Source organism: Polyodon spathula, chromosome 1, assembly GCF_017654505.1.
Source record: "Polyodon spathula isolate WHYD16114869_AA chromosome 1, ASM1765450v1, whole genome shotgun sequence".
Taxonomy (NCBI): Eukaryota; Metazoa; Chordata; class Actinopteri; order Acipenseriformes; family Polyodontidae; genus Polyodon; species Polyodon spathula.
The window spans coordinates 90,788,513-90,816,286 of record NC_054534.1 but is presented as its reverse complement, the minus strand read 5'-3'; the positions used below and the strand labels follow the sequence as shown (position 1 = coordinate 90,816,286).

The 27,774-nt window shown below is 35.8% G+C and overlaps 2 protein-coding genes across 2 annotated transcripts in view; one reads left to right on the top strand and one right to left on the bottom strand.

Annotated features, from left to right (window-relative positions):
- LOC121324170 (phospholipid-transporting ATPase IA) overlaps positions 1–18,136 on the top strand; it is a 105,486-nt gene extending 87,350 nt beyond the window's left edge. The window contains exons 31-36 of the mRNA XM_041265718.1: positions 199–255; positions 386–493; positions 11,986–12,074; positions 12,486–12,578; positions 15,077–15,168; positions 15,820–18,136. Of these exons, the coding sequence (XP_041121652.1) occupies positions 199–255; positions 386–493; positions 11,986–12,074; positions 12,486–12,578; positions 15,077–15,168; positions 15,820–15,917 (537 nt within the window). The 3' untranslated portion in view covers positions 15,918–18,136. The remainder of the gene's footprint in view (positions 1–198; positions 256–385; positions 494–11,985; positions 12,075–12,485; positions 12,579–15,076; positions 15,169–15,819) is intronic.
- Positions 18,137–18,496: 360 nt separating this feature from the next.
- Positions 18,497–23,666, bottom strand: shisa3 (shisa family member 3). Its single transcript, XM_041265707.1, has 2 exons — positions 22,709–23,666; positions 18,497–19,640 (listed from the first exon to the last, which is right to left on the bottom strand). The coding sequence occupies exons 1-2, from the start codon at positions 22,977–22,979 to the stop codon at positions 19,177–19,179; spliced, it is 735 nt and encodes a 244-aa protein (XP_041121641.1). The 5' UTR covers positions 22,980–23,666; the 3' UTR covers positions 18,497–19,176.
- Between the last annotated feature and the right edge of the window lie 4,108 nt (positions 23,667–27,774).

The window sequence follows — 27,774 nt, the reverse complement described above, 5'->3', positions numbered from 1 at the left end:
GATTCTGGAGATATATGGATTGGTACTGTATGTGAATCAAGCTCTTTGAAGCTCTCATATAAACTTGTTATATTTATGTCTTTCCTGGAAGTGGAGTACCAGAACTGAACATTAAGTCATTTCATAATCAAATAAAACGCAGCTGGAAACTAGGTGTTTTTAATCTTTATTTTCTTGGTTTTGTTTTTTTGCTCACAGTTTGTGGTAATCACAGTATGCTTGAAGGCTGGATTAGAAACTTCATCTTGGACTATGGTAGGTACAGGAAATAACTCTTATAATTTGCACTAAATTGCCATTAATGATCATGCTGCTGTGATAATAAACGCATCAATGATTGCACCTGATTTGTTGTGAAGTTTTATTTTACTGTCTCTTTTTTCAGTTCAGTCACATCGCGATCTGGGGAAGCATAGCAATCTGGGTGGTGTTTTTTGGAATCTACTCTTCACTGTGGCCTGTAATTTCGTTGGCACCTGACATGTCTGGAGAGGTACATATAATAATTACTGTTATACATTTTTATTACACTTTCAATTTTACACCTACAGTAAAATGAAGCAATAACAGTAATCCAGCTGTATTAAATTGCAGGAGTTCAAAGGTTATTGATTCTCTGGGGCAACAGACACATTTCTCAATGTCTTGCTGTTTGCAATTAGAATATTTCCTCCACATACACACACGCACGCACGCATGCACGCACGCACGCACGCACGCGCGCACACACATTTATGATAATTGGATCATTGATACAAGATGGTTTTGTAATAACCCACAAATGAGTAGGTAAGTCAGAGTGCCATCATTTAGTAGAAAACGTTTCTATGGAAGCAAACGTGTAAAGAAAAAACCCTCCAGTACAGAAAGCTGTACTGTTCTTGGAAATTTACCAGAAATGTCTGCTGAAATATTGTAGTCTTTTTTTTAATTTTTTTAATTTTTTTTTTTTTGGAGGATCATATAACCTAGTCTGAGATTAACAAGAGGTAACAACAAAGGACACAGCCTCCAGATCCAGAAACCAGCCATAAGTCATGGCTTCTGTCATCCTTTAAAACTGAATCCTGGGATCTTGTCAACAAGTTCAGCAATTTACCACAGTGTCTTAACATGGAGAGAAGGATTGGAGTATAATAAACTTCAATTTGTTATTGTTTATTGAGGGTAATAATTATTATAGTTTGAAAGGGCATGTTTAACACAAAATGCTAAAGCTGGGTTTTGTGTAAAAGGTTTAGTCATGCGTTCCATGCACCCCTCTGCTCAACCAGGTCTTTTCCCAGATAAGGCTTTTTGGTTCATAATATTGCTTTTCAACGGCTGCACTTTTATGAGTTGAAATTGCATACCTATTTGGCCCTGTTCTGTTTTAGCACTGGTAAATTAACAAATTTTTTAGTACAGTGGTTCCAAGCCTGTGGTCCGTGAGTAAAGTCCAGGTGGTCCGCAAACAACTCCCAAAATTCGGTTAAGCAACGCAACAGCTCGTGATCGTGTAAACACGATCATACTGAAGTGTCATTCGGGTAAACACGATAAAAAAATGCACATTGTTTCGTTGACTTGCTAGTCCACCATCGTTTGCAGTATAGCTTGTTAACGCATATTACTGTATAGGGGAGGAGTTTAATTTCACTGCCTGCTTGTTTGTTTTTTCGTGACATCACCGAGACGGGCATTTCATTTTTAAAGGGCGGAGACATTTTCAGCAGCACAGAGAAACAAATTATGACACAAGAACTTGTTTACATCTAAGAAAAAAGGGAAAAGACTGTAAATCCAATGTAATTATATTTATCTTAGAACATTTATTCTGTTGTGTTTTCACAGCATTTATGAAACAGTGTTTTTCCTTTATTAGTGATAATAATGGAATGAATAACTTATTTTATTTATTAATATTTATTTTGAGAAAATAATTGAGAGTAGTGTCCATTATTGCTTATAAATACCCTGACTATAAACGTGTATTATGTCATTGCAGTCACTCAGGTGAAACAATGTCTTCTAATTTGCCCAAACATCAATATTTTCCGCATAAAAGAAACACACTGCATTGACTATGTCGAACTCGGTTGGAATGACTAAATTAAAATAAACAAACAAAAAAGAGCCATTAAAACCGCAATTTTAGTACGTTTCATTTTCAACAATATCAAATATGTGCTACAGAGTTGCCAGTGATATAGGAATATCCCTATTTCCATATTAAATATTTTTGGAGAGGTTAACTGCATATAGCAACATAAGCTAATGTGAAACAAAAAGAGGCTATATTTGTTGCTCGACCTGTACCATAGTGTGAATGATCGATTTCAGCTCCATGTTATTATATGAGTTTATTCACGCAGGTTTAATATCTTGCATGACTATATGCCAAAAGGAAATTCTCTTCATGATATGAAATAATGTGTACAGTCTGTCCTGACACCATCATATTTAACCAAAGTGCTATAAAGCTTATGTACGCCACCAACCCACATTTAAATTCCACATCACAGCCCACCAGAAGTGGTAAGTAACATCCTGTACACTCTCCAATCAATTTAACATTTTTCAAGTTGCTTCCCACTCACCTCGTCTTCATATTCCGGTTTGGTTTTTATATGTACATCAAGCAAAGTTGGCGACTCAGTGAGTGCAGTAAGTTGCTTTAGAAATGGATAGATTTGCTACACAAGGTAACGGTTGCAGGGAGCAGCACTGGCATTTACATGTACTGGATCCGAGGGGGACCCAAGCCCCGGTGCATTATTTGTTATTTGATTTTTGTCAAACAAAACTTTGCAATGTTGAGATGCAATTTATCTACAATGCATTCAGAATGTGAAAAAAAATACTTTTTTAAACAAAAGAAACAGGAACTTTGCCATCAGCCACTTTCAATGCGTAAAATGACAACATTCCTTGATGAACTGGTAACTAAGATTCAGGTCCATGAATCTCATTAAGTTAGGTACGTTATATAAATACTTTACTTTCTACATGTGCATATGCACATACAAATTAGTTTCAAAATGCTGTTGTGAAAAAATGCGTGGCAAGTAGTCTGTGAAAAAAATCCAAAACGTAGGTGGTCCCCACATTGAAAAAGTTGGGAACCACTGCTCTAGTATAAAACACTGAAGGGCTACACACACACACACACACACACACACACACACTCACACACAGAGGTTATTACTGTTTTTATGTAATTTAATATCAAACTAGTTAGGTGATGGTTAATCTAGTTTTTACAACGTCGTGTCTTGTCTGTTGTTATAAGTGTTGGCTGCGTTCTTAAATTAATATATTGAGGTTGCTATATTAATTTACAGTATTCAGCCACGGTTCTAAACTGAAAATAAGTTTATTTGCATAGTTAACAGTGGTTCAAAACTAAACAATTTACACTCTTTTGAAGCACAGTTTAATATCTAAAATTTAGAAATAAATTAGAATGGCCATAGACATCCAGTTTGTTTTATTTAGGTTTGCTTCTTTTCAATATTAATCAGTAAAGCTTGTTAAACGTCAAATTCCCCAAAAGTATAAGTTTGACTGAAAGAAATTTATATAGGATAGTCGGTAAAAACTATAGCTATTTTTTATTTTGTTGAATAAGATCAACAGGTTTCGCTAAATGAGACTTTTCTTAATGCATATAGGGTTCATTTCACCCATTATCTGCTTCAGTTGAAAAATAAAGATCGAAAAAAACAGTAAATTCTTTCTAAAATAAACATTGATAATTAATTGTCAATTTGGCAAAAAACTAAATATCGAATAGTAGCAAGTCTAGTTGTGTTTGATTAATGGAGTTGTCTTTCTTATACCTGTGTTGTTGAGGGAGTTAAATAACAAAAACTGGCTGACACTGGTGCTCTATCGGTAGTCTTGCTGGCAAACCAATGGGCCTTGGGCTTTGCAAACCAATGGGCCTAGGGCTTTGCAAACCAATGGGCCTAGGGCTTTTTTGTTTTGCCAGGCCCATCTGGACTACTGCCAATCATTTAGCACTGGGTGCTAGTTTTCAGCCACCACCTTTCCAGTCTGATAGGAAGAAGGTGTCAAACAAAGCATCTCTTTACGTGCTAGAGGTCTAAGTTCCATGGACAAGCCCTGTCCAAACAGCAGAATGACCCTATTCCAAGGTGCCCCTAGTATGTGTGATGCTGCAGTTTGGGCGACCCCCTCCCATACTTTCACTAGTGCTTTAGGTGCTTAAAATTAAGCACCGAAAAATGAAATACTGTACAGTAAAACCTTTTTTCTTTTTTTTTTTTTTTTTTTTTTTTTTACTGTAACCTGAACCAAGCAGGCACCTGCTCTTTCCATCAAGTTATCCAGTTTGTTTTTTATAATATGGAAAAAGACAAATATTTGGTTCCTTTGTTGTTGAACACCTGTGACATTATTTCATAACGTGTTTGTTGAACTATATTTGATTAATATTATTTGGATGGCTGTTTTTGTAGAATGGTTTGGGATTCTGGCTGTTATTTGCTAGTAATTGCCACCGATGAGATAACGGGTTTGATTCTCAAACTACGTGTTTCTAATTAATGCTAATTTGTAGGTTTTCACAAAACTGATGAAGGTAACTTAATACGCCAAATTGTCAAATGTGTTTTACATTAGTAAAATAGAAAACAATTGAATTTATTTGTATTGTTTGTTTTAGGATTTAATATTCTGAAAGCTATTGGAGTGGGTTTGCAGAGATACATTTAAAACTAGAAGTGGGAGTTTTTGTCAACAAAAACAAAGCACTCCTGGGGCAGTATGCAAGAGGAATGGTATCGAATGGTTTGTAAACATTAAGTAAAATGGACATGTAAAAAGAAGATGTCATTGAATTGGCCAGTAGGGTGAAATCGTTAATTTTCACTGGCCAGTACCGACATTGGAACTTGACTGATTGAAGAACTCTAGAAAACAGCTCTGCTGACAGCTTGTGCTAACTGGAAGTAGCTTCAGGATTCCTGACCCTGCAGATGTATTAGGTATGTTTTATATATCACATTGGTCTTTTAAAAATAACCTAAAGTGACACTACAAGAAAACTAAATCAGGGGCGGGGGGAAGTGTGTAGGTCATCATTTCTATTTTTAAATGAATTAACAGTACAGTCATTTTATCATGACTTTGTGTGAGGTGAAGACGGAAGGTGGGTACCCAGATAGTGAATTTACGCAGCTGCGTTGTAACACACTGATTTTTTGATCCCTTGTGAATCCCCTTGGGAGTCAGTTTGTGCAAAATCCATTTGATTGCACAAGACCCAAAAGAAGAGAAAAAAAAATCTTGGCATAGGCCGTAGATCTCACACATTTGAGACTGTTTGTAAAACACGTAGAGAGGCAGACGGGGCCTGTCCCTAGAACAGGCTGCCCCTGTTACCGCCATTGTCTGAAATGGATTGCTTTGCCATTTCCCAGATGATTTTCCTGTATACAGAGGGATGTGAAAAGTTAGAAACAAAAATGGTCTCTACAGAGTAAGGGGAGCTTTCTTGTACAGAAAGGAAGGAAATACCTCTCTGGGATTTAATTTTTTTTCTTCATACAAAAAAAAAACCAAATACAAAGAGGCTCTCTGTCCAAAATGCGGATGTCAGCTTTACATCTTTAAAGTTTGGATTAGCTTTGCAAAAAGGGAAAAATCTGACAGGCTTTCAAATATTACACAGCGAAAAAAGTTGGCTTTTCTCAATTCATGTTGGTCATTTCTAAAGCCAAAGGCTGTGGTGGACTGAATAGCAGAACCCAATTGTCCTCTGTTAATATTTAGCATCACAATAGTTGGAATTAACATTCCTGGACCTACATTATCACTTTTGTACTGTTTCAGTACTAAGGCACAATGAACAAGATTCAGTTGCAAGGATTTCTAATTGCTGCATGTTGTGTCAATCAAAATGTTAAGGTGAAAAAAAAATAAATAAATAATCTGAATTTAGCTGAAATAAGATCGAAGCATTAAACTGTCAGTTGTTCCATAAAAAATTAAAACGGGACTATATTTACCTGCCTTTATAAAACCGGAATACAGATCAATGCATTTCTCAACAAATGTGAGTTCACTTGTTCTCTTTTTTTATATGTGTCTGCGGTGCAAATGTATGTGTGGAATAACTAAATCATTCTTTATCAAATAGTGTTTGATTCCAGGAAAAGGGTTTGTGTGTGTTTGCGTGACTGGTGGTGTTCAATTACAGTTACCAAGAGCATAGTTTAGGCCATAAATTGGTATTTCTATTTTTATACATGTATTTTGTTTGTACTTTCCCAAGAGAAGAAATTACAAGTATTGGTAAAGGTGATAAATTAGGTATGTGTTTTTAGATTTGAATCTTTATTTTGAATTTTCAGTCTTGATTATTGAGAATCTAGGAGAGATCACATGTAGCTTTGCCCTTAAAGTAGTTTGTGGTGTATCTAGGAGCATATTTATCCTCAGGGCTCCCAGGGAGCTGCAGAGTGAAGATACACAGAAGCCGTCGCAAAATGTAGAAACTAGCGATCAAAAAGTAACGCGAGTGTGAGCAGAGTTCTTCCAGCTACTCCTCCATGCTTTACTGTTTCACTGTTTTTAGAATTTTTACTTTACACTGCACGCCAGATTAAAGACCTATGACTGCAGTCTTTTTCCTAGATTTCGTAACGATAGTGTATATTTTCATTTTAACTGAGTTGTCAAATTAGTTGGAATGTATTTAAAATAATATAATATATCATATATCTAAGTGGTTGTACAGCAGTTTAAAATTATCCCACACAGTATTTATTAGAAAAGTGAAAAAAAAAAATCCCTTGGTAAAGGAAGGAAACAACAACTTCAGAAATGTATACTGTGCATCTAAGGCACGTTTCTGATCAGAGTTCCCCTGCTGATTTGAATGCCGTTATCTCGTACTACTAGAGCAGTCTGTATGGTTAATTTTCTCAATTTGATCTAAACCACAGTAAAAAAAATAAATATTATATATATATATAATATATATATATATATATATATATATATATGATATAGCTCACATATACTCTCATGAGTTTATTTTAGTTACACAAATATATATATATATATAATATATATATATATATATATATATATATATATATTAACGTCGTCCTGATTTATTTGAGTATGTGAGCCCCTATGTGAGTTATTTGTGAGAACCGCCGAAGGTGTTCAGTTTTATTTTGTGTCTCTTGGTTTTGTCTGTGAGTATTAGAGGATTGAAGTCTTATAAAAACAACAGAAAGAGAGCTTTGAACACGTCCTGTACTCCTTGAAGATTTAGCTTTATTAGTTTACCCTTAATATGCCCTGCTCTGTGAGAAACCAATTAGCAAGTGGCTTGGTGAAGCATGAAGATTTACACCGTACACACTGATCAATATGTTGAGAGTTTTGCATTCTAATATACTACTTACATTTTTTGATATATTAACCAATATGGAACGAAGCACCATTACGCTCATAACTCCACAGAAAAGCACAAAGTTGGTTTGCTTGTAAAGCAGTCCTATTTACTGCCTTAAAGCAGGTATGTTGGCAGTTATATTACATTTTTTCAAAGAAACAGATAAAGCGGTTAGGTATTGTATTACTGGTATATGTTATGGCATGAAATTGACCCATAATGTGGGGAATAGGTATATCTCTGTAGCTGTCGGTACATCTCTACAGTTACAGTAGACACCAAAAAAAAAAAAAAAAAACTATGAGAAATTAAATAAACAGCAACAAGAAGAAATTAATGCTGAACAAACTTAGATTGGCTCAGTACAACAGTAATTCTTGAATACAGAAAAAAGTAGTTATTTTTGTGGATATCCAAACATTTGTTCATTAAAAGATATGTACTGTATAAAAAGAGGAGTTTAAGAGCGAGCAGATTTCAGTAAGTGTAATATATTCATCATAATGTATAAATGTCATTGAAGTTTGTTTCATAAATGTATTGATGTAATCTTGTTTTACTGTTCAAAGACTTTGGTGTAATTACAATCAAATGAAAGATGCTAATTTGTTAGCTACTGCTACTTTTATCTTTTGACCTTTTAATACCTGTAATACAAATACTTGGCATGAGCTGTAGGTCTAGATCAAGGCGTTCTGAAAGCCTTTAATTCCTGTTTTACATTACAGGGAAGACTTTGTCTTGGCTACAGTTTTAACAAGTGGCTCAAGCATGTTCGGTAATTTAGAAGACAGGAGATATTCTGCTCTTTGACATTTCATGACAGATCGTTTCAGTTACTTAGGCCAAAGCAAACACACATGATTTAAACTTCAGACAAATAATTTAAAGATTATGTGATGTACCTGGTTGCATGTTTGTTTTTTTGTTTTTTTCTAGCTAGGTAGAATATTAAAAAAAAAAAAATGTTCCTGCCTAAAACAATACAGCACCTGTACAAATTATATTGAATGTGCTGAAGCTGCAAAATCTGGAGCTCGTTCATCTGCCCGAGACAGTTTTGGATTAGCTGCTTACCAAGTAGTGCATCTATGTTGCTGTGGGTAATGGCATCCTGAGGATGCAGACATTAGTAAAAATCTTCTGATCCTTATAATTGTCCCTGCAATTGGGGCCACGATGTAATTTATGATCCCTGGGGCTGGTCCATTATAATTAAAGAGTGGTTTATAACATCCAGAATTGGGCTTTTGTGAGACCATAATTTAGATTTTTTTATTTAACGTCATGTAATCAAAGAAACTACAAAATTATATTAAAAAAAAAAAAGTCTACTGGAAGCCGTAATAGTAGTACAATATTTCATTTTACATTTCAAAATATCACATTTTAATTTTTGTCAGTTTTTTGTTAAGTATCTGGAAAGCTACAAAGCAGTATGTAATTCACTATGTTAACATAACATCATTCAGCAAGTTTCATTTGACCTTTATGAAGCAATTCTATGGATGATGCAAAACTTGAGTCTGCTATTTAAACACTGTGCAAAGGAAACATATCGCATATCAGGAGGCATTGACTGTGACTGTAGAGCCAGCAATCCATCTAGTTAAGCAGATCAAAGTAAGTTTGCGTTGGATCGTCATTACCAGATTGCTTCTATCAAGTAACAGTTAAAACAAGGCCGTTTCACTTGAAGCACCTGTGTTTTCCCGGATGTGCCCTATGAGCACAGCTGCATTTACTGCCTCTAAACAGAATGTTCTACTAGTTTAGTACTAATGATTGTATTAATATTAAATACTTTTTCCCAGGAGGCGGCGCTTAATTGGCTGAGCGTCGCCGGGGGGAGGGCCTAGATCGGCAAAGGTGTCCTCGGCTCTCCGTGCACCAGCGACCCCTGTAGTCTGGCCGGGCGCCTGCTGGCTTGCCTGTTAGCTGCCCGGGAGCTGCGCTGTCCTCCGACGCTGTAGCTCCTGGGCGGCTGCATGATGAATCCGCAGTGTGTAAAGAAGCGGTCGGCTGACGGCACATGCTTCGGAGGACAACGTGTGTTCATCTTCGCCCTCCCGAGTCAGCGCAGGGGCGGAAGCGGTGAGCTGAGTCTAAATAATAATTGGGCATTTCAAATTGGGAGAAAAATAACAAAAATAATTGGCAACGACTAAATTAAAAAAAAAATAATGATAATAATTAAATAATTTTTTCATTGTAATGTCTTTTTCGCTTTTGGAATTGTAGATTCACATTGTATCATTTTCATTTCAGTTATCACATCCTGGTGACCTTTTCAAACGGGTGGGCTCAAAGCTCTCAGAATCCTGTCTAACCTCCAAGTACAACTGGTACACCAGAGTGAAGCCATTAGCTCCCCTGCCCCCCTGCAACACACGCTGGTAGAATTTAGAAATACCAGATACAGATGCATGTCTTGCATCCACTAGATTCAGAGTGCTGCCCTGGTGCAGGTTAACAGTTGTATTCTGTTGTACTAACTCTAATATTTAAGGCCATACCAAGTTAGTCTTTAAACTAATTGTCCCTAAAAAAACCCTATCTCTAGTACAGTTGTGGAGATGTATGTTACAGTTAAATGTGTATGTGTGTATATGGTGGTTGTAAGTTGTCGTCATCTAGTTTTTCATCACACAGCTCCAGCGTTGTATCTACAGCTGTGGCGTGGATGTTAGTATACTACTAACATGCTTAAGGCATGTTGTTGTTATGTCCCATATATGGAGGCATACGTCACACATTATTTTTTCATATCTACAGAATCACGTATACAAATTTAATAAAACCTGGTTAGTAAATCTGTTAACACAAATCCCATTTACATGTTTACTTGTATTTAGAGGCATATGTAGAGGCAAGCATTTTTAAGTCCCTAATTTGTAATAAGTACATTAATATGTTTTATTTATTTTTTTAATTATAATTCAAATGTAATAGTAATGCTAATTGTCTTTCAATACTGGTTATGTATAGATATACATATATACAGGTGTAGTCAAAAGTTTACATACTCCAATGGAAATGTATAATTTCTAGAAATTTCTCAAATAATTACTGGAAAAATCTTTTGTAGCAAAAGTTTTGCGTTTGTGGGTGAGGGAAATTTTTTTTTACAAGAAATAGATGTGTACAATTATTTATTTCAATAATATTTTTGCAAAATTCCAAAAATGCTCTTTCAAAAGTATTCATACCCTGAAGAGCAAAATGCAATTAATAGCTAGTTGAGGCACCTTCAGCAATAATAACCTCTTTTAAACGATTAGGATATTTGTCAATGAGCTTTGGGCATGAGTCTTTAGTGATTTTTGACCATTCTTCAATGCAAAATTGTTTCACTTCATTCAAATTCCGAGGACTTCTCTTGTGCACAGCCTTCTTCAACTCATACCAAAGATTCTCTCAGATTTAGATCTGGACTTTGACCAGGCCATTCCAGAACCTTGATTTTATTCTTCTTTAACCATTCTGAAGTAGATTTTGATGTGTGCTTTAGATCGTTGTCGTGTTGGAATGTCCAGTTGCGCTTTAAACCAAGTTTTGTAGTGGAGGGTTTCAGATGATTGGCCAATATCTTTTGGTATGCTATGGAATCCATTTTACCATGTGTTGAACTATATTTCCTGTGCCATTAGAGGAAAAACAGCCCCATAGAAGGATATTACCACCTCCATGCTTGACAGTAGGTATGGTGTTCTTTTCTTTATATGCCTCACCAGACTTTCTCCAAACATAACGACTATCAGCGTGACCAAATAGCTCGATTTTAGTTTCATCACACCACAAAACCTTTGACCAGAACTCATATTCATCATTCAAATGCTGCTGTGCAAACTTTAAGTGATTGTCCTTATGACATTTTCCTAAGAGCTTTTCCCTTGGCAGGCGACCATTGAGACCTTCACCATGCAATACTCAACCTATGATTGAAATGGAAACTCCAGTCCTACTTGCAGTCAATTCACTTTGACTATCTTTGGCAGTCAATCTCAGGTTGTTATTAACCTTCCTCACAATTCTTCTGCTAGTTCTTGGTGAAAGAACCTTCTTTATTCCAGACCGAGGGAGCGTTGTGACAATACCATGAGTCTTGCACTTCTTGATAACAGAAACAATAGTTGAAATTGGGATACTCAAATGCTTGGAAATCTTATTATATCCTTCTCCTGCTTTATGACAATAAATAATTTTCTGTCTATGGTCTTCAGATAGCTCTTAATTTTTTTCCCATATTGACTTATTGGTAATGACAGCAGTCATCCTATGCCTAACCCTTTCACACTCTCTAAGAATGTTCACCTACAATCCAGCATTTTCTAGACTTTTCTAGAATTAGGTTCTGAATTATCATCTTGAAATTTCTAGCACCTTGTAGACAATACTATCATAGCACCAAAGGGTATGAATACTTTTGAATTAGCATGTTTGGAGTTTTGCAAAAAAATATATATATATATATATATATATATATATATATATATATATATATATATATATATATATATATATATATATATATATATATATATATATATATATATATTTGTTTTCTGCAGGCTGACATGATGTTTAGTTCAGGCGTGTTTTGGATGGGTCTTCTCATTATCCCTGTGGCATCCCTGCTGTTTGATGTGACATACAAAGTGTAAGTACCAGGATTAAAAGCCTTGTTCTCTTTGCAGAACTTTATCAATAAATAATTAATAATACATTGTTCTCATGTATTATTAAATTAATTGTAATTTATAAGTACCGTACATTTAAATAGTTAAATAGCTTTCAGTAATTTAAAAGCAAATACCAATGTAGATGAATATTGCAATGGGGACGTACAGGTTGTGAATGGTTAATGTGTGTCTAAAGTTGATCAAAAATGTTCGGGATATTTAATGTAATTTGTATTGAACAACGTGTTCATGTAGATTACACCCAAGGAGAAAAAAAAACATTTCTGGGCCACTCGTTTTTATAATCTGTTATTTATATCAAGTTCGTAATAAGTGTATATTGAATGGAGGTTGAAACAGTGGAGCTGTAATCACCCTTTGTATTGCAGAGTGCAGAAAAGCTGTTTTAAGACTTTGGTGGATGAAGTGCAGGAGGTGGAAGGAAAGTCTCAGGATCCAGGAGCAGTTGTACATGGAAAAGGGTAATTTATGCAGTCACTTATAATTTAAACCTAGTAATAGTTCAAAAACCAAAGCTACATATCCCACAATTTAAAAACATTAAAAAAGCCCTGTGATGCTTTAAGAAGATGCTTTTATACTGTAAAAATTCAAATAAACGCCGGTCTCACATAATCGCCGGTCTCCAATACGCGCCGGGTCTGCTGGCAAATATTGTAAATAAACGCCTGGTCTCTGTTAAACGCCGGGTCTCTGTCATTGCCATTGAAGCTGAGGAAGATGAGGAGGAGCTTGAGCGGAATGAACTGCTAGTGACATCAGCATCACAGTGACAGTGATGAAAGTGACTCCCAGGATTAATAATAATTATTATTATTATTATTATTATTATTATTATTATTATTATTATTATTATTATTATTATTATTATTATTATAACAGTTATTACATTATTAAAAGTTATGATAATTTTAAGCTTGCTGAAAGTAGGCCAAATACAAACCTCTTGGTGTATTTTAACATGTTTTGTTGTATTAACAATGTACAAGTTTGAGATTAAACAATACATTATTTTTGATAATGATACTTATTGCTTTTATTGTTCATTTTTAAAAACATTTTAGAAGTTTATTATTATTATTATTATTATTATTATTATTATTATTATTATTATTATTATTATTATATCTACAGGGCTGCCTTTAGTGGATTTAACTGGTTGTTGTTGTTGTTGTTGTTGTTGTTATTATTAACAATGGTACATCTAATTCCATTTTTTAAGTACAAATTCGTACTTCTGTATGTTCATTTTCCAGCGTTTTGCATACCGTATAAAAACACTGTAATAATACTTTCGCTTACTTGAAGGTATACAATGCAATGTAATTTTGTTATAAAACAAAACTGTTACTTAGTTCCCACTGACCCACAACCTTTTAACAAAGTTGCTGGAATGTTTAAATTGAGTTATGATGTTGCTACAAGGTTGTGTGTTAGCGGCTTCTCAATGACCGCATGAAGCATGTGAAGCTGGAGATCGAATATTAATAATCGCCGGTCTCCAATACACACCGGCTCTGCTGGAAAATGTTGTAAATATATGCCGGAGGTGTTTAATTGAAGTTTTACAATATGTAATTATTGTATCAGAATATGGAGATATGTGGATGAACCTGTCCATTTTTATCACACCTTGAACGTACAATGGATGTAGGCCATGGTGTGTATGTAGTTATTTTTTCATTGTATTGTAACAACATACAGCACCAAATTAGAAGAAAGACACTGTGTCTGCGGTTATGAAATGGAACCATGACATGGAACCCCCCCCCACACACACACACACACACACACACACACACACTTGGTAAACACTATGCCAGTACTTGTTGGAGGTTTTACAATCTTTAAATGATGTTTGTATTGTGCAATCATCTAAAATGATTTCAGGAGTGAGACTTTCAATCCCTTCTTGATTTTAAACTGGATTGGCCTGTACAAATACTTGGCAAATTCACCATAGTATACAAGACTGACTGCTTCAACGTGTTTATAAAGAAAGCTAACCATTCTAGTGCAAATATGTGTTTGAAATGTTATTTAATAGCCAGTTGCAATAGTTTTGTTTAAAAATACACAGCACCTTTATTACACACACAAAAGCTTATTTTTTAAACATGTGCTATTACAGCAATCTACATTCAGACACGTTAAACAGTAAAAGTAGGTTAACTGGATTGCCCCCCTTTTATTTGTGTCAATACTTCTTTGAAGCTTTTTGACAAATGCAGTTGTCAGCCTTGAAGAGTTCAAATTACGAAGGTCAGGGTTGCTGTTTCCCTTTACTGACACTGTCCTGACATTTAAATGCATGATTGATAGTATGGTATTGGTTTAAACTGAAGTAATGCATCTCTCTCATGTCACAGTGGCTTGCTGTTCTGGGCAGTCTTTATAAAGGTGTCAGAAATCCAAATGAAAGATTTGATTTTTAAACATTGTAAAGTTTATGCTGTTATTTTGGTCTTTAAAGTAGTGATTTGTTGCACAGACATTGCATTTTAGACTTGGGGGAGCAAGAAAACCAGAAATAAACTTGAAACTTGATAATATATACTGTATGACTTCTTCCCCTGGGGGAAACTAAACTTTTAGTGTTCGGAAACAAGATGCCATGTGCCAGTGTAAAGGGCAATTTCTTTTTTTCCTGGTTTCCTTGTCAAAGACTAAAAACATTGAAATTGTGGTTCACACTGCTTACTGGCAAATTGGGGCCTCATCATAAGACTGTACATTTTATGAATTGCGAATGCCACATAATAATCAAAATGTACAAAATCTGTATTTTATGGCTCGTTTTTTTTGTGCCCGTATCAAATTGCAAAATCAATTATTAAAAAAGTAAATACTAACATTTTGATTTTTAAGAAACAATTGAGAAGGGTGTGATGTGTGATTTTTATTTTTATTTGTAATTATTATTATTTTTTTAACGTGTTTCTGTACCATTCCTCTGCAGCCTCACTGAACGAGCCCAGCTTCTAAAGAATGTCTTTAAGAAGAGCAGTGTCAGCTTGTACCGTTCCGAGTCCATGCAGCAAAATCTGCTCCGTAAGCTAACTTCTTCTACCTTTAATAGAGCACACACGCAGGGGGGGGGTTATATGGTATATGGTATGAAAGTCCAAACCCACAGAAATGCCTTTCAGTTTTGTGACTTTTGATCCCTAACTGGACTTAAAACTGAAAGACCGTTGGGTATCTGGTTGGGATGGTAAGTAAAAGCAAATATGTACAGTATAATGTAACCAGTTCTAGTTTTTAGGTGGAAATTGACAATAATAACCACATAGGAGATAGACAGGCTATACATACTGTGTTTCCCCATTAGCAGATGCTTGGAACAGTGTTTTCTTACATTAATTCTGAATTCAGTGTTATTTGTCCATTTCCAAGCACATACCAGTGTTTGGATTATTATGTCAGTTTTGATAATTCCAAGTAGTTTATAGTGATGTGACACTGTGGATTGTGACTGCATGCTCCAGTGAGCATGAAACTGACTGCAGCAGGATGAAAGACAAAATGAAGACTGAAAGATCTAAAAAAAAAAAAAAAAGTTCTAAATGGCTGATTTTCAGTTGTTCATGGATGCCTGTGATTTTAATGTAATAAAGCCAGAGTATCGCGTCCTATTATATTGTGTTTCTGGGCATTATAAATATAGAAAGAAAAATACTATTACATCCTCTTCTATTGCAGATGGATATGCTTTCTCTCAAGATGAGAATGGAATCGTCTCGCAATCAGAAGTTATACGAGCCTATGACACCACTAAACAAAGACCAGACGAATGGTGAAATATTGTTGCAGGAGCATTGGTTGAAAACAACTTCCACTAGTTCAGCCAGACCAGACTGTGTGTTTGAAAGCTGTGGAAGGTCATAGGAAGACTTTTCTAGCCTATAAAGGTCAATGAACAGATTGTATGCTTAAAAAAAAGAGAGAGAAAAAAAGTGTTCACTGCTATAGTTGTATTTTGAGCAGACATAAGCAATGTGCAAATGTATTTTAAATAATTCTGTCACACAGTATTAACTCTGATTCCATAAACAGGGCTTGCAAGTTGCAATTGTGTAATTGGCTCTCAAGTATTTAAAGACCATGTTGACCTCATTTTATGAAACATAAATAACTGGGTATAAACTACCCACTGCTACTCCAGGAGTGTATAGCAACTTTAACTAAAAAGTATGATCTTAAAAGTATTAAAACATAATAATAAATGGAATTAACAAATCAGAATGGCCATACTATTAGAATTTCAAATGTTATCCCTGAAATCTAATTTGCCAAAGAAACTCTCATTGCATAACAATAACATTTATTAACAGCATTTTAGGCAGTTACTATGAATGTGGTTCTAGAATAAGAAACAATGCAAAATGTAGGTCCTGTTTTGAAGACCTCATGCTAAACACTCCATAGAATGGGATGTGTACATTGAATGAGCCTGTCCTGGCTGCTGTTTTGGCTCCTGCTTTTAAATCTGTGACTTGGCAGTATTTAACTATGGCCTTATATGTGCACTTTTCCTTGCCTTTGTTCTAAATTGTTTTTAAATTTAGATTTTTTTTTTTTTTCTTTTTTAATTAGATGACATAAGGTGTTGATGTGGCTAGCTAAAGCTGTCGTTGTCTATGTGGTTGCTAACTGGAATCTAAAAATGTTAAAATTCCTACCATATTCACTTTATTGTTTGTAACGATTTATTGCATTCCATTGGTTTTTTCTGGCCTCCAGTGTTTTTTCACAGTGGTGCCTAATCTAACTAATGTTTGGTATAACCAACAGTATTTAACACATACATCATTAATTAAAGGCTGGTCAAGGTGTTTCAGTATGACCTGTTTTAATCATTAAGTGTCAAAAGATGTCAACAAATGCTTGCTGAAAGTTTGGGAAATTTTTACAATTTTAACTACAATACAGTTGACATTTAGGGATTGTTTTTTTTTTTTTGAGACACAGCCATAAGCACTTCATTTAAATTGAATAGCATAACATTTTATTAATGAGCGTATAAACAATTTTTCAAAACGGAGTCCCTTGAAGCATAAGAGCCAATAAAAAATTTGACTTCAGCAAAATGTTATCATTGGTTTTTAGTATATTTTTTACTAAACTAAATTTGAATAGATCAGATTTAAAAAATAAAAAATAAAAAAACTGCACACCCTGTAATTTTACATTGGCCTGATTTTGTCACGTCTACTCAAATGGTGAAAATGTAAACTTGTTTTATTTTTTGACAGTTTTGTCTGAGTTTGTACTTCTCTCCCTTGTGGGTGTGATTTCTTTTTTTTTTTTTTTTGGTCTGTCTGCATGAGTTAAATTGTTCTGAATGTGTTTTGTTCTAATGCATGGGGCACTGTTGCTAATCTTACAATGCGTCTACAATGTAAAGTTACACTCACCAAAACAAAATATGGTTCCGAAAATAAATGATGAAAATGGTTATCCCTCTGTTCAGTGTTGCATGCATTCTTTACCTTTTGAAACCAAACATTTGCTGTTACAAGTTTAGTTTGGCAATACAGTGTATGTATTAGTGTTGCTGATAAGCAGTCTTTATAAATAGTCAACAGCATGCTGCAGCTCTCTTTTGACATTGTCTACATTAATATGTGGAAGTAAAATAGTGAATTTAGATGTTTGTTTGAGGAGTCTGGTGTTTTTACATGTTCCTTTTTTAATAGAAAACAAAGGTAAAGCATGAACTCAACACTGGAGAAGTTTTTTAAGAAGACAGATTGTTGCTGTTAAATGTATGTGAAAGTCTGTGGTTGCACGAATAGAGTTTCAGATTCAGTATTTATGATACCCCATAACCACTAGGTGTGGTAAATTCTAAACAAAACGCACATTATTCTTTTTATTTATTTTTTTCTAATAGGTTGCACATTTTGAGTAATGGTCTATATATTTTTTTTTTTTTTCTGTGAATCTGCACGTAGCAACTGAAACTTTTAAATGTCCTGTCTTTAACTGTGTAAAAACAAATACTGAAATAAACTTTACAACATCAAAATTTAAGGATATTTGCATTTTTGTTTACCTTATTCATCATTAACTAGTCATTTTTCATTTAACAAGATAAAAATTGCATACTCACAAATTGCCAACTTGTTCACAGTAACTTTTATTAAATCTAGGTGGAACAATTAGTATTATGATTATGTGAAATTATTCAATTGTTGATTTTTTTTCAAAACATTTTAGTTTTTGTTTAGATATGTTTTCAAGCCTTTTGTCCCCCCCCCCCCCCCCCCCCCCCCCCCCCCCCCCTCCCCCCCCCCCCCCCCCCCCCCCCCCCCCCCCCCCCCCCCCCCCCCCCCCCCCCCCCCCCTTCCCCCCCCCCCCCCCCTCCCTTTTTTCCCTATACAATGCATTTCCATATTAACAATTTAATTAAAATGACAAGTATTTAAACTGCAAAAACTTAAAATGCAATGAACCTATTTTTTCCAGGGAAGGAAGCATTAAAATAGCCACACAGATTCAATATTAGGTACAGTAAGTCCTCTGACTTTAACTGGATTTCTCCTTCTCCTCTGCATACTTTTAGGTCCTTGGCAGTAATGTATTCCTCAATCCTCTTTATACATGCTGTCCTCTATGAAGACAACAGATTGTCAATATCAATTCACTTGTTCAGTTCACATTTGCTGGTTACTTGAGCTGATGTTTTCACTTGCAATGATATTTGTGTAATATCCTACCACTATCACTTCTGAATATTAATACAGCTTGAGTCTGAGGTCCTAATAGATCATGATTCATTTTTAGTTTTTTTGTTTTTTACAATTCATTATTTAGTTACTAGTTTTGCTAAGTAGAAAGGCCCCCAGAATGTATCAATGCAAGTGGATGTTCTTGTCTTTATCCAACATCTAATGAATGAGCCTATACCTGGGCCAGGTCTATTTTTACAAAAGAAGAAACGAAAGTCTGTGGTGATCAACCAGTGCCAAACACTGCATTAGTAGGTTTACTGCAGTATATTCAAAAGCCTAGAATTGCTGGACTTCCATTTTGTTGTCATTGTTCAGGACCCAGTCAGCTTTGGTTGAAATCTGTGAAGCTTTTTCCAGGCGTGAATGGTTCTGGTTGTAGGGGATAAGGGAAATACTGTTGCGGGAGCAGGAACCCAGAGGGCTGAGCAAGGTGGAGAGGATGGGGAGTCTGCAGGCTCCCTGGTGAGGTGTAAGGGGGCGGAGGAGCTGAGACAAGGCAGCTGTGTCCCGGCTCGGTTCTACCGATAGAGAACCTGCGAATGGACCCTGCTGTGGAGCTGGAGCTTGTCGCTGTGCTTGACTGCCTGGAGGGAGTCCTCACACTGGTTGTGGTTAAAATCATAGGGATAGTTTCCGTCTGGCAGCTTCGAAGGGAGAACCTGATTGGCTGCTGGGTGCTTTGCTTTGGTCTCAAACAGGTGCAGCAGTAAACAGCCACCAGAGAGCCCACAATGATGAAGGCAATGAAGATGGATCCAACGACAAGGAACGGCACATAAACTGGTTCTGTTTGAAAAGACATGGCAGAACATTAGTATAAATGAATCCAGGGAATTACAAGCTGTAGGGATTTTTTAAAACAACCTTTAGTTGGATTATAAAAAGGTGGACAATAATTCTGAAAGATGGAAATACATTATAGGCAGATTTAGATATAATACTGTATATTTTTTCAGAAATGTATTCAGCAAATATGTACAGCATATTTTATGAATACACTATGAACCAGCAAAAACCTTACTGTGTGAAATGGACAAGGATAAACCCTGTCATTAGTCACTTTTATGCTATAACTATACTCTGTTGAGTTATGATGTAACAGCTGCACTCTTTGTGTTGAGTGTATCTGTCAGCGAGATCTTAGACTGTCAAAGTGGCTTGGCAAAGTTGAATGTGCACTTCCAGTTAATATTAGCGTATGATTTTAGATTGCATTTTATAAGAAACCCTTCAGAAAAGTCCACAATACCAGCAGTTAATATATCTATGCACTAAAATAAAACAGTTATTGTAAATGCTAAACATTCTTGTATTATTTTTTGTAATGTCATTATTGCTTTTGCTGTTTTATTAAGTTTGTAAAAAAAAAAAAAAAAAAAATAATAATAATCATATAATAATAATATAAATAATAATAATATAATAATAATGAAGTTGAAACCCAACAAAGTGAAAACAAATGTATTTTAACATTTTTTTTTTTTGACACATGGCATACTTTGAAGGGCGTCTGATAAAGCTATTTTCGTTGACTACTGTTGCTTTGAAATTCGGGGGGGCCAGTTTCTTTTTATGAATCCATTACAAACAGTTTTGTCCTCATCTCGGAATGTGAGGTGAGGTTTTATCTGTGATTGTCATCTATCCGGTTCACATGGGGGGGGTGGGGGGGGGGGGGGGGGGGGGGGGGGGGGGGGGGGGGGGGGGGGGGGGGGGGGGGGGGGGGGGGGGGGGGGGGTGCTATTTCTTTTCTTTCCCTTTACACGTTGCCAAAGTGCTGTCAAGCTTATCAACCCCATAGCTATCTCATCTCCTGTCACATCAATTACAAACGTGGAGTATGTCAGCTATGCTATCTTTTACTGTCGCATCGTTTTTTTTTTCCCCTTCCGTTTATAATATACCCTATTATGAAGCTTGCCGCTGTGCTGTTGTCCAAATATTATAACTAAATAATAACGAAAAATAAACGTAATTAGGAAACAAAATAAACTTTCAGTACAGTTGCGTAGGTGATTACATTCATAAACTCTTAAGATATACTGTGTGTTTTCTAAGATAAGGAAACAACCCGTAGTGTATTTTAATAGCCTAATTGAGAAACCAATGAAAAGATTTATTGTTAACTGTAAATTGTTATTAATTTCATAATTTTAAACATGCGGTCTTGAGAGTAATTTTGTCATTTGTATCGACTTTATTTATTTTTTATTTTTTAAGGCTACACAACATAGAGGTTCTGAAGCACCGTATAGGGTTGTTGTTCGATATAAAATATGTGCTATTCATTTATTGTTTTATTTATTTGTATAGCCTATTTTTAGTTTTTTTTATTTAAAAAATTAAATATAACTTACATTAGTACACACACACACAACAACAACAACAACAACAAAGACAGAATCCGACGGTTTTATTCTTCAGCCCTGAAGAAGAAAATGTAGACAACAGAGTATTATAGGCGAATTTAATGAGTGTATCCTAGATATTGCGGTGCGTGTTTTTATATTGTTTGTTTGGTTGTTTTACTATTTCTAATAAGCTGTAGGTTAAAATATAATTACAAACCAATAATGCATTTTAATTGGTGCTAATGAGATGTCTCGAATGATGTTTAATAAGCAAATCGTTACGCCTACTATAGTTTTCATTTTTAAATGTAAAGATAACAGACGACATGCTAAAATTGTAATTTCTATTAAGCCACAACACTGACAAAATACCTTCGTAAAAGTTTTCAATTTCTCTGACCTGCACAGTCTTTTAATATGATGCCCTACCGTTATAACTTTGTGTGTCTATCAATAATTGTGGCTGAAACGGCTGTATGTTCTGAAACGGCTTGTCTTTTCCATTCATTTAGTTTATTTATGTCTGTATTCAAATAAAAAGCCAATCCTCTTTTTTTTTTTTTTTTTTTTTTTTTGCAAACAATATTGTATTGAATAGGCTGTAGTTAGTTCAAAATGAGGATAACCAAGTAACGGAAATAGAAAGCAAAGGTTGCATTTATATTATTATCCATGTTAGATTGTTGCAATAATGCAACAGTCATGGAAAAACGCAGACATTTAACACAAAATGTCTGTTTTCCTTTATGGAACATATTTATGAATGTAAAGTATGCTTGTGCCATTTAAATAAATCTGCTAAATTAGTTGGACTATACAAATGCAGGCTGAGCATTGTAGGTATTTTATAGCCCTTAGTTGTTGTAATACAGTAAATACATAAATAGGTAATACATACATCACAAACAACATTTTCTAAAAGTGTTCTAAAAGCTCTAGTGAACAAAATAAATATTAAATAAACTGTCATATGAAAATTATGCAATATGCAATATTTACATTATTTGCAAAGCTTCGGGTTAAAGTTGTTTTTCCAACTGTTTACAACTCTGCTAATATTTGTTATTGTATGCAGAGTTTTTTGCTATATACACTACGGCATAGTATTGCACTATATATATATATATATATAATATAATATATATATATATATATATATATATATATATATATATATATATATATATATATATAATAATTTCTGCTGACGACTTACAATGTTCCGTTCCAGTTAGGTCAGAAAGTTACTTCAAGTTAAACCTTTGACCAACTTCTACTTCAAAATAGAGAATTATTCTTAATAGTTGAATCTTTTATGGTTTGTTTTTTTTTATTTTTTTTTTGTTTTTTTTTTTTGTTTTTTGTTTTTTTTTTAAATCAACACAATCATTGTGTTCACTTGTAGTACTATTTTGACAGGTCAGCGCATTGTGTGTTGCCCACATGAAATGTAATAAGTTTCCAGCAGACACACATATAAATAACTGCTTTCAATACACTTACGTGCTGCAAATTCTGTATTCTCCAGCTCCCTGTCATTCGTGCAGCTGCCCTGGTCCAGTCTAGCATCCGCGGCTGCACAGCAATATCTGAGAGAGCACGAGCCACAGCAAACAGTAGCATCCAAAGTGTCGAAATCCTCCGGACACTGGAATCCTTCGTGGTAATTCCCATTACTGTCCACCCAGCCATGGCAGAACTCTCCGTGGGCGTCCGAGATCCTCAGGTTCCACGTGAAATACCCCAGCAAAAGGCAGTGCAACAGAGACAACATCCTAGGTTTAACAGTTTATTTACTTGCGGGAGTTTTTATTCTCGTGTTTGTTTGTTTGTTTGTTTGTTTGTGTGCAGTACTGTACTGTGGCATTGGCTGTTTTGAATAAACAGCACTTAAGAAAGTTGAGTATCCTGCAAGGTGGTGAAGTATACTAAACATGCAGCTACCTACGCTGTGGAGCTCTGCCGACGATTTGGAAAAAAATGTAAAACACAAAAACAAAACAAAAAAATAAACTATTTTGTTAACTGACACCTCTTTGTCATAGTATTGTCATGGTATTTTGCCTCATCAAATTTCAACAAATTGTATCAGAAAACAGGTATTACTATTAAACCATGTAAAAATACAGTATTGCCTAGTAAATGTGTAGTATAGGCTACATATATATTGTTGCATTAGTTTAACCGCGAGGATGTAAATCAAAACAAATGATATACATTGCGAAAGAAAGTTCCGTTTACGTTTTGACACTTCGGCTGGTCTTTGAAAATTCCAACAAAACTTTAAATTAGACAAAATACAACAAGCAAATTCCGAGGTCTCCAGATGCCGCTACCTAATAGACTATGAACTGCTATGCAATTCAGATGATGCTATGTGCAATAAACGTGTTATTTATTTATTTATTTATTTTTTCTTCTGTAATATTTGTGTTAATGATACTCTATCTGTAAGACCTGTCACTTCTCTTTCTGTGAGTCGCACTGCAGCTTCATTTCAAACTGGTTGCTTTTGTGATTCAGAATTGAAACGTGCACGCTCCCGTTCTACTACCTAGACGTGCGCATTCATGTTACGGGGTTGCTGGTACTTGGAAAAAAAGTAACGCACCAGAGGGTTTTGAAAAAGCTTGAGAAGAGTGACTTCTTGGAAGTGGTGTTTTTAATTTTGTTTACGCGTAAAGCAATAATTTCATATTTTAGGCAACGACAATTAATACACAAAATATAACCCTACTGATAACATTTTAAAATCTAGCATTCAAAACATTAAATAATGAAATAAATAAAGTTGCTCGCAGTTCATATGAATGATTCTTACCGGACTGGTGCCCTCGAGTCAGTTAGTCAAACACAGATAAAGTCTTGGAATCTTCCAAACGACGGTTCCGCAGTTTTCATCAAATAATGTTGACAAATTCAAAATGAAATAGGATGTTGTGGTCAGAGAAGACGCCCTTGTGCATGATTTGTAAGAAACGAACCGTGTAAACAACACATTGTGTCGTACCTTATTTTGCGAAGGCTATAATAACTAATTATTATAGTAAAATAATTATTATTATTATAAATAATTATTATAGTAAAATAATTTACAAACCGCTAACCAAGATCATGCAGCAGTCTCTTGACACAGGGGTGGTACCGACAGACTGGAAAATTGCAAACGTAATACCGATCCACAAAAAGGGAAACAAAACTGAACCAGGTAACTACAGACCAGTAAGCCTGACTTCTATTATATGCAAACTTATGGAAACTATAATAAGATCCAAAATGGAAAATTACCTATATGGTAACAGGGTACTGGGAGACAGTCAACATGGTTTTAGGAAAGGGAGATCGTGCCTAACTAACTTGCTTGATTTTTTTGAGGATGCAACATCCATAATGGATAATTGCAAAGCATATGACATGGTTTATTTAGATTTCCAGAAAGCTTTTGACAAAGTCCAGCACAAAAGATTAATTCTCAAACTGAACGCAGTTGGGATTCAAGGAAACACATGTACATGGATTAGGGAGTGGTTAGCATGTAGAAAACAGAAAGTACTGATTAGAGGAAAAACCTCAGAATGGAGTGTGGTAACCAGCGGTGTACCACAGGGATCAGTATTAGGTCCTCTGCTATTCCTAATCTACATTAATGATTTAGATTCTGGTATAGTAAGCAAACTTGTTAAATTTGCAGACGACACAAAAGTAGGAGGAGTGGCAAACACTGTTGCAGCAGCAAAGGTCATTCAAAATGATCTAGACAAGATTCAGAACTGGGCAGACACATGGCAAATGACATTTAATAGAGAAAAGTGTAAGGTACTGCACGCAGGAAATAAAAATGTACATTATAAATATCATATGGGAGATATTGAAATTGGAGAAGGAATCTATGAAAAAGACCTAGGAGTTTTTGTTGACTCAGAAATGTCTTCATCTAGACAATGTGGGGAAGCTATAAAAAAGGCTAACAAGATGCTCGGATACATTGTGAAAAGTGTTGAATTTAAATCAAGGGAAGTAATGTTAAAACTGTACAATGCACTAGTAAGACCTCATCTTGAATATTGTGTTCAGTTCTGGTCACCTCGCTATAAAAAAGATATTGCTGCTCTAGAAAGAGTGCAAAGAAGAGCGACCAGAATTATTCCGGGCTTAAAAGGCATGTCATATGCAGACAGGCTAAAAGAATTGAATCTGTTCAGTCTTGAACAAAGAAGACTACGTGGCGACCTAATTCAAGCATTCAAAATTCTAAAAGGTATTGACAGTGTTGACCCAAGGGACTTTTTCAGCCTGAAAAAAGAAACAAGGACCAGGGGTCACAAATGGAGTTTAGAAAAAGGGGCATTCAGAACAGAAAATAGGAGACACTTTTTTACACAGAGAATTGTGAGGGTCTGGAATCAACTCCCCAGTAATGTTGTTGAAGCTGACACCCTGGGATCCTTCAAGAAGCTGCTTGATGAGATTTTGGGATCAATAAGCTACTAACAACCAAACGAGCAAGATGGGCCGAATGGCCTCCTCTCGTTTGTAAACTTTCTTATGTTCTTATGTTCTTAACCATTTCGTCCCTTGAGTCCATATCTTCAAATGCACCACTCAAAGGATCATTTTTTTAGTCGCCATTATAATCTTTTTTTTCGCCCTTCCCAAATTTGGTTATGCACATTTGTAGCGTTTTACAGAACTGGAAAATCTCAGGACAGAACAGTTGTAATATTATGTTATTGTTTATTGTGAAGGCTGTATTGCTTTGGCGAATACACCTGAAATGCTGTATCAATTCTAACATAACACCAACATCATCCATTCGCACGGGATTAAAGACACGGGACGCTTGACTGAGATTTTACAGAATGTCCCGATGTCCTGTGAAAGAAAACAGAGGACCTCTATGAAAATTATTCGTGATAAAAAGAAATGGACGGTTAGCGCAGCATTACATTTCACCGACGTCACCTATCTATGTGGTCATTTTTAATCCTGAGGGAATCTAGCTATAAACTGTGTTTTTACAAAAGGTTTCGTGCAGCTAGATCAACGTGTGTTTAGCAATACAATAGGCATCAGTTTTTCGTATACTGCTTATTTGCTTAGTGCTTTAATTTTTCCATTTGCTAAATCTTAATTGATTGCCTCGCTTATGGCACCACATTGTAACAGCTGGTCCCGAGGCAGGCTGTAGAGAGGGGCGGGCCCAGCGCGCTGATATATCGTCACCAACCCAGAAGTGGGCCCCCCGCGGGGGCGTGGTCAGCGAGCTGGAGTAAACGGGAGAACGCAGCTTGTGCTTTTCCACTGGGCGAGGTTACCCGCAGTCAGGATGGTGCACAGACCTCTCCCCTATAGAAAGTTCTGTGGATTCATGGGTTGGGGAATTTCCACACAGCAGCCTGGGACTTTCCAGCCAGGGGGGTATCAAGCCCCAGATTGGCTGGAGCAGGCACTGCCAGCCTCCAGCTCTCCTATAAAAGGGAGCTGAGGTCCCAGGTTCGCGTCCGCCCTCCGTCTATGTGTGGATTGCCTCGCCCTGTGTGATCCTCCTGCCTGCTTTAACCGAGATCGTTACATTGGTGTCAGAAGTGGATGCAATGTAGCGATCTTCGACTGTAGCCTGGTGAGCAAGTCCGGGGCAGACTTGAGGCTGGCAGGGGTGAGTGTAGAGTGCACGGGGGAAGGCAGCAGCAAGGCTGGGTAAACACTCTCCATCCTCGCTGTTTCACTTCAGGAGCTAGTTGAGCATACCGAAGTTTCTTCCTCTCATACGCCTCATCCACAGCATCCTCCCATGGCACTGTTAACTCTACCAGATAAACAAGGCGTGTTGATCCAGACCACAAGACGATGTCTGGTCGAAGGCTACTGGTGGCAATCTCAGGTGAAAAAAATAAGCCGTTGACCAACATCTGCCAGTATTTTCCAGTCTCTAGCAGCTTCCAGTTGTCCTGAGTTTTAACACTTTTTCTTGGTGGTTGCTCTCCTGGATGGAGGAATATTGTCTTTTGTGCGTAATGCTTTTGATGGACCTGGTGACAACTTATTGGTCATGCTCCGCTTACCAGTTTACCAGTTTGTATACAGTACCTGAAGATGCAGCCACACAAGATTCCTCACGCTTGATCTACTTTGGCCACTCTGTGAACTAAACGGCCAAAAATAAGAACAAAAACAATCAAACAAAAACTTAGTTTGTGTGTGTTTTTTTCTATATGTGTATGTGAAAGCACAACCTTATTAAACATGTCAAATAAATAAATATTAAATAAATATTCATGATATATTCTACATTTATGCCTGTTAAACCCTAAGTCAACATGAATGTATGGCACGCTTGTTTATGAGTGTGACCTGTCTTAGAAGCATTTGTGCTCTTGACAGGCATTATAGTTGCGTTAGTGCTTATTAGCCAGTGTTATTGATCAGACACATTTTCAGAGAGGAATGAAACCATTATTGTAAGAACATTTTGCTTTAAATTTAACTTGCTTTAAAATGAGGCAAATGTGTTGCAAGGACAAGATAAAAGTGTAAATAAATAACACTGATGAGTGTGTGTTCCATTCTTG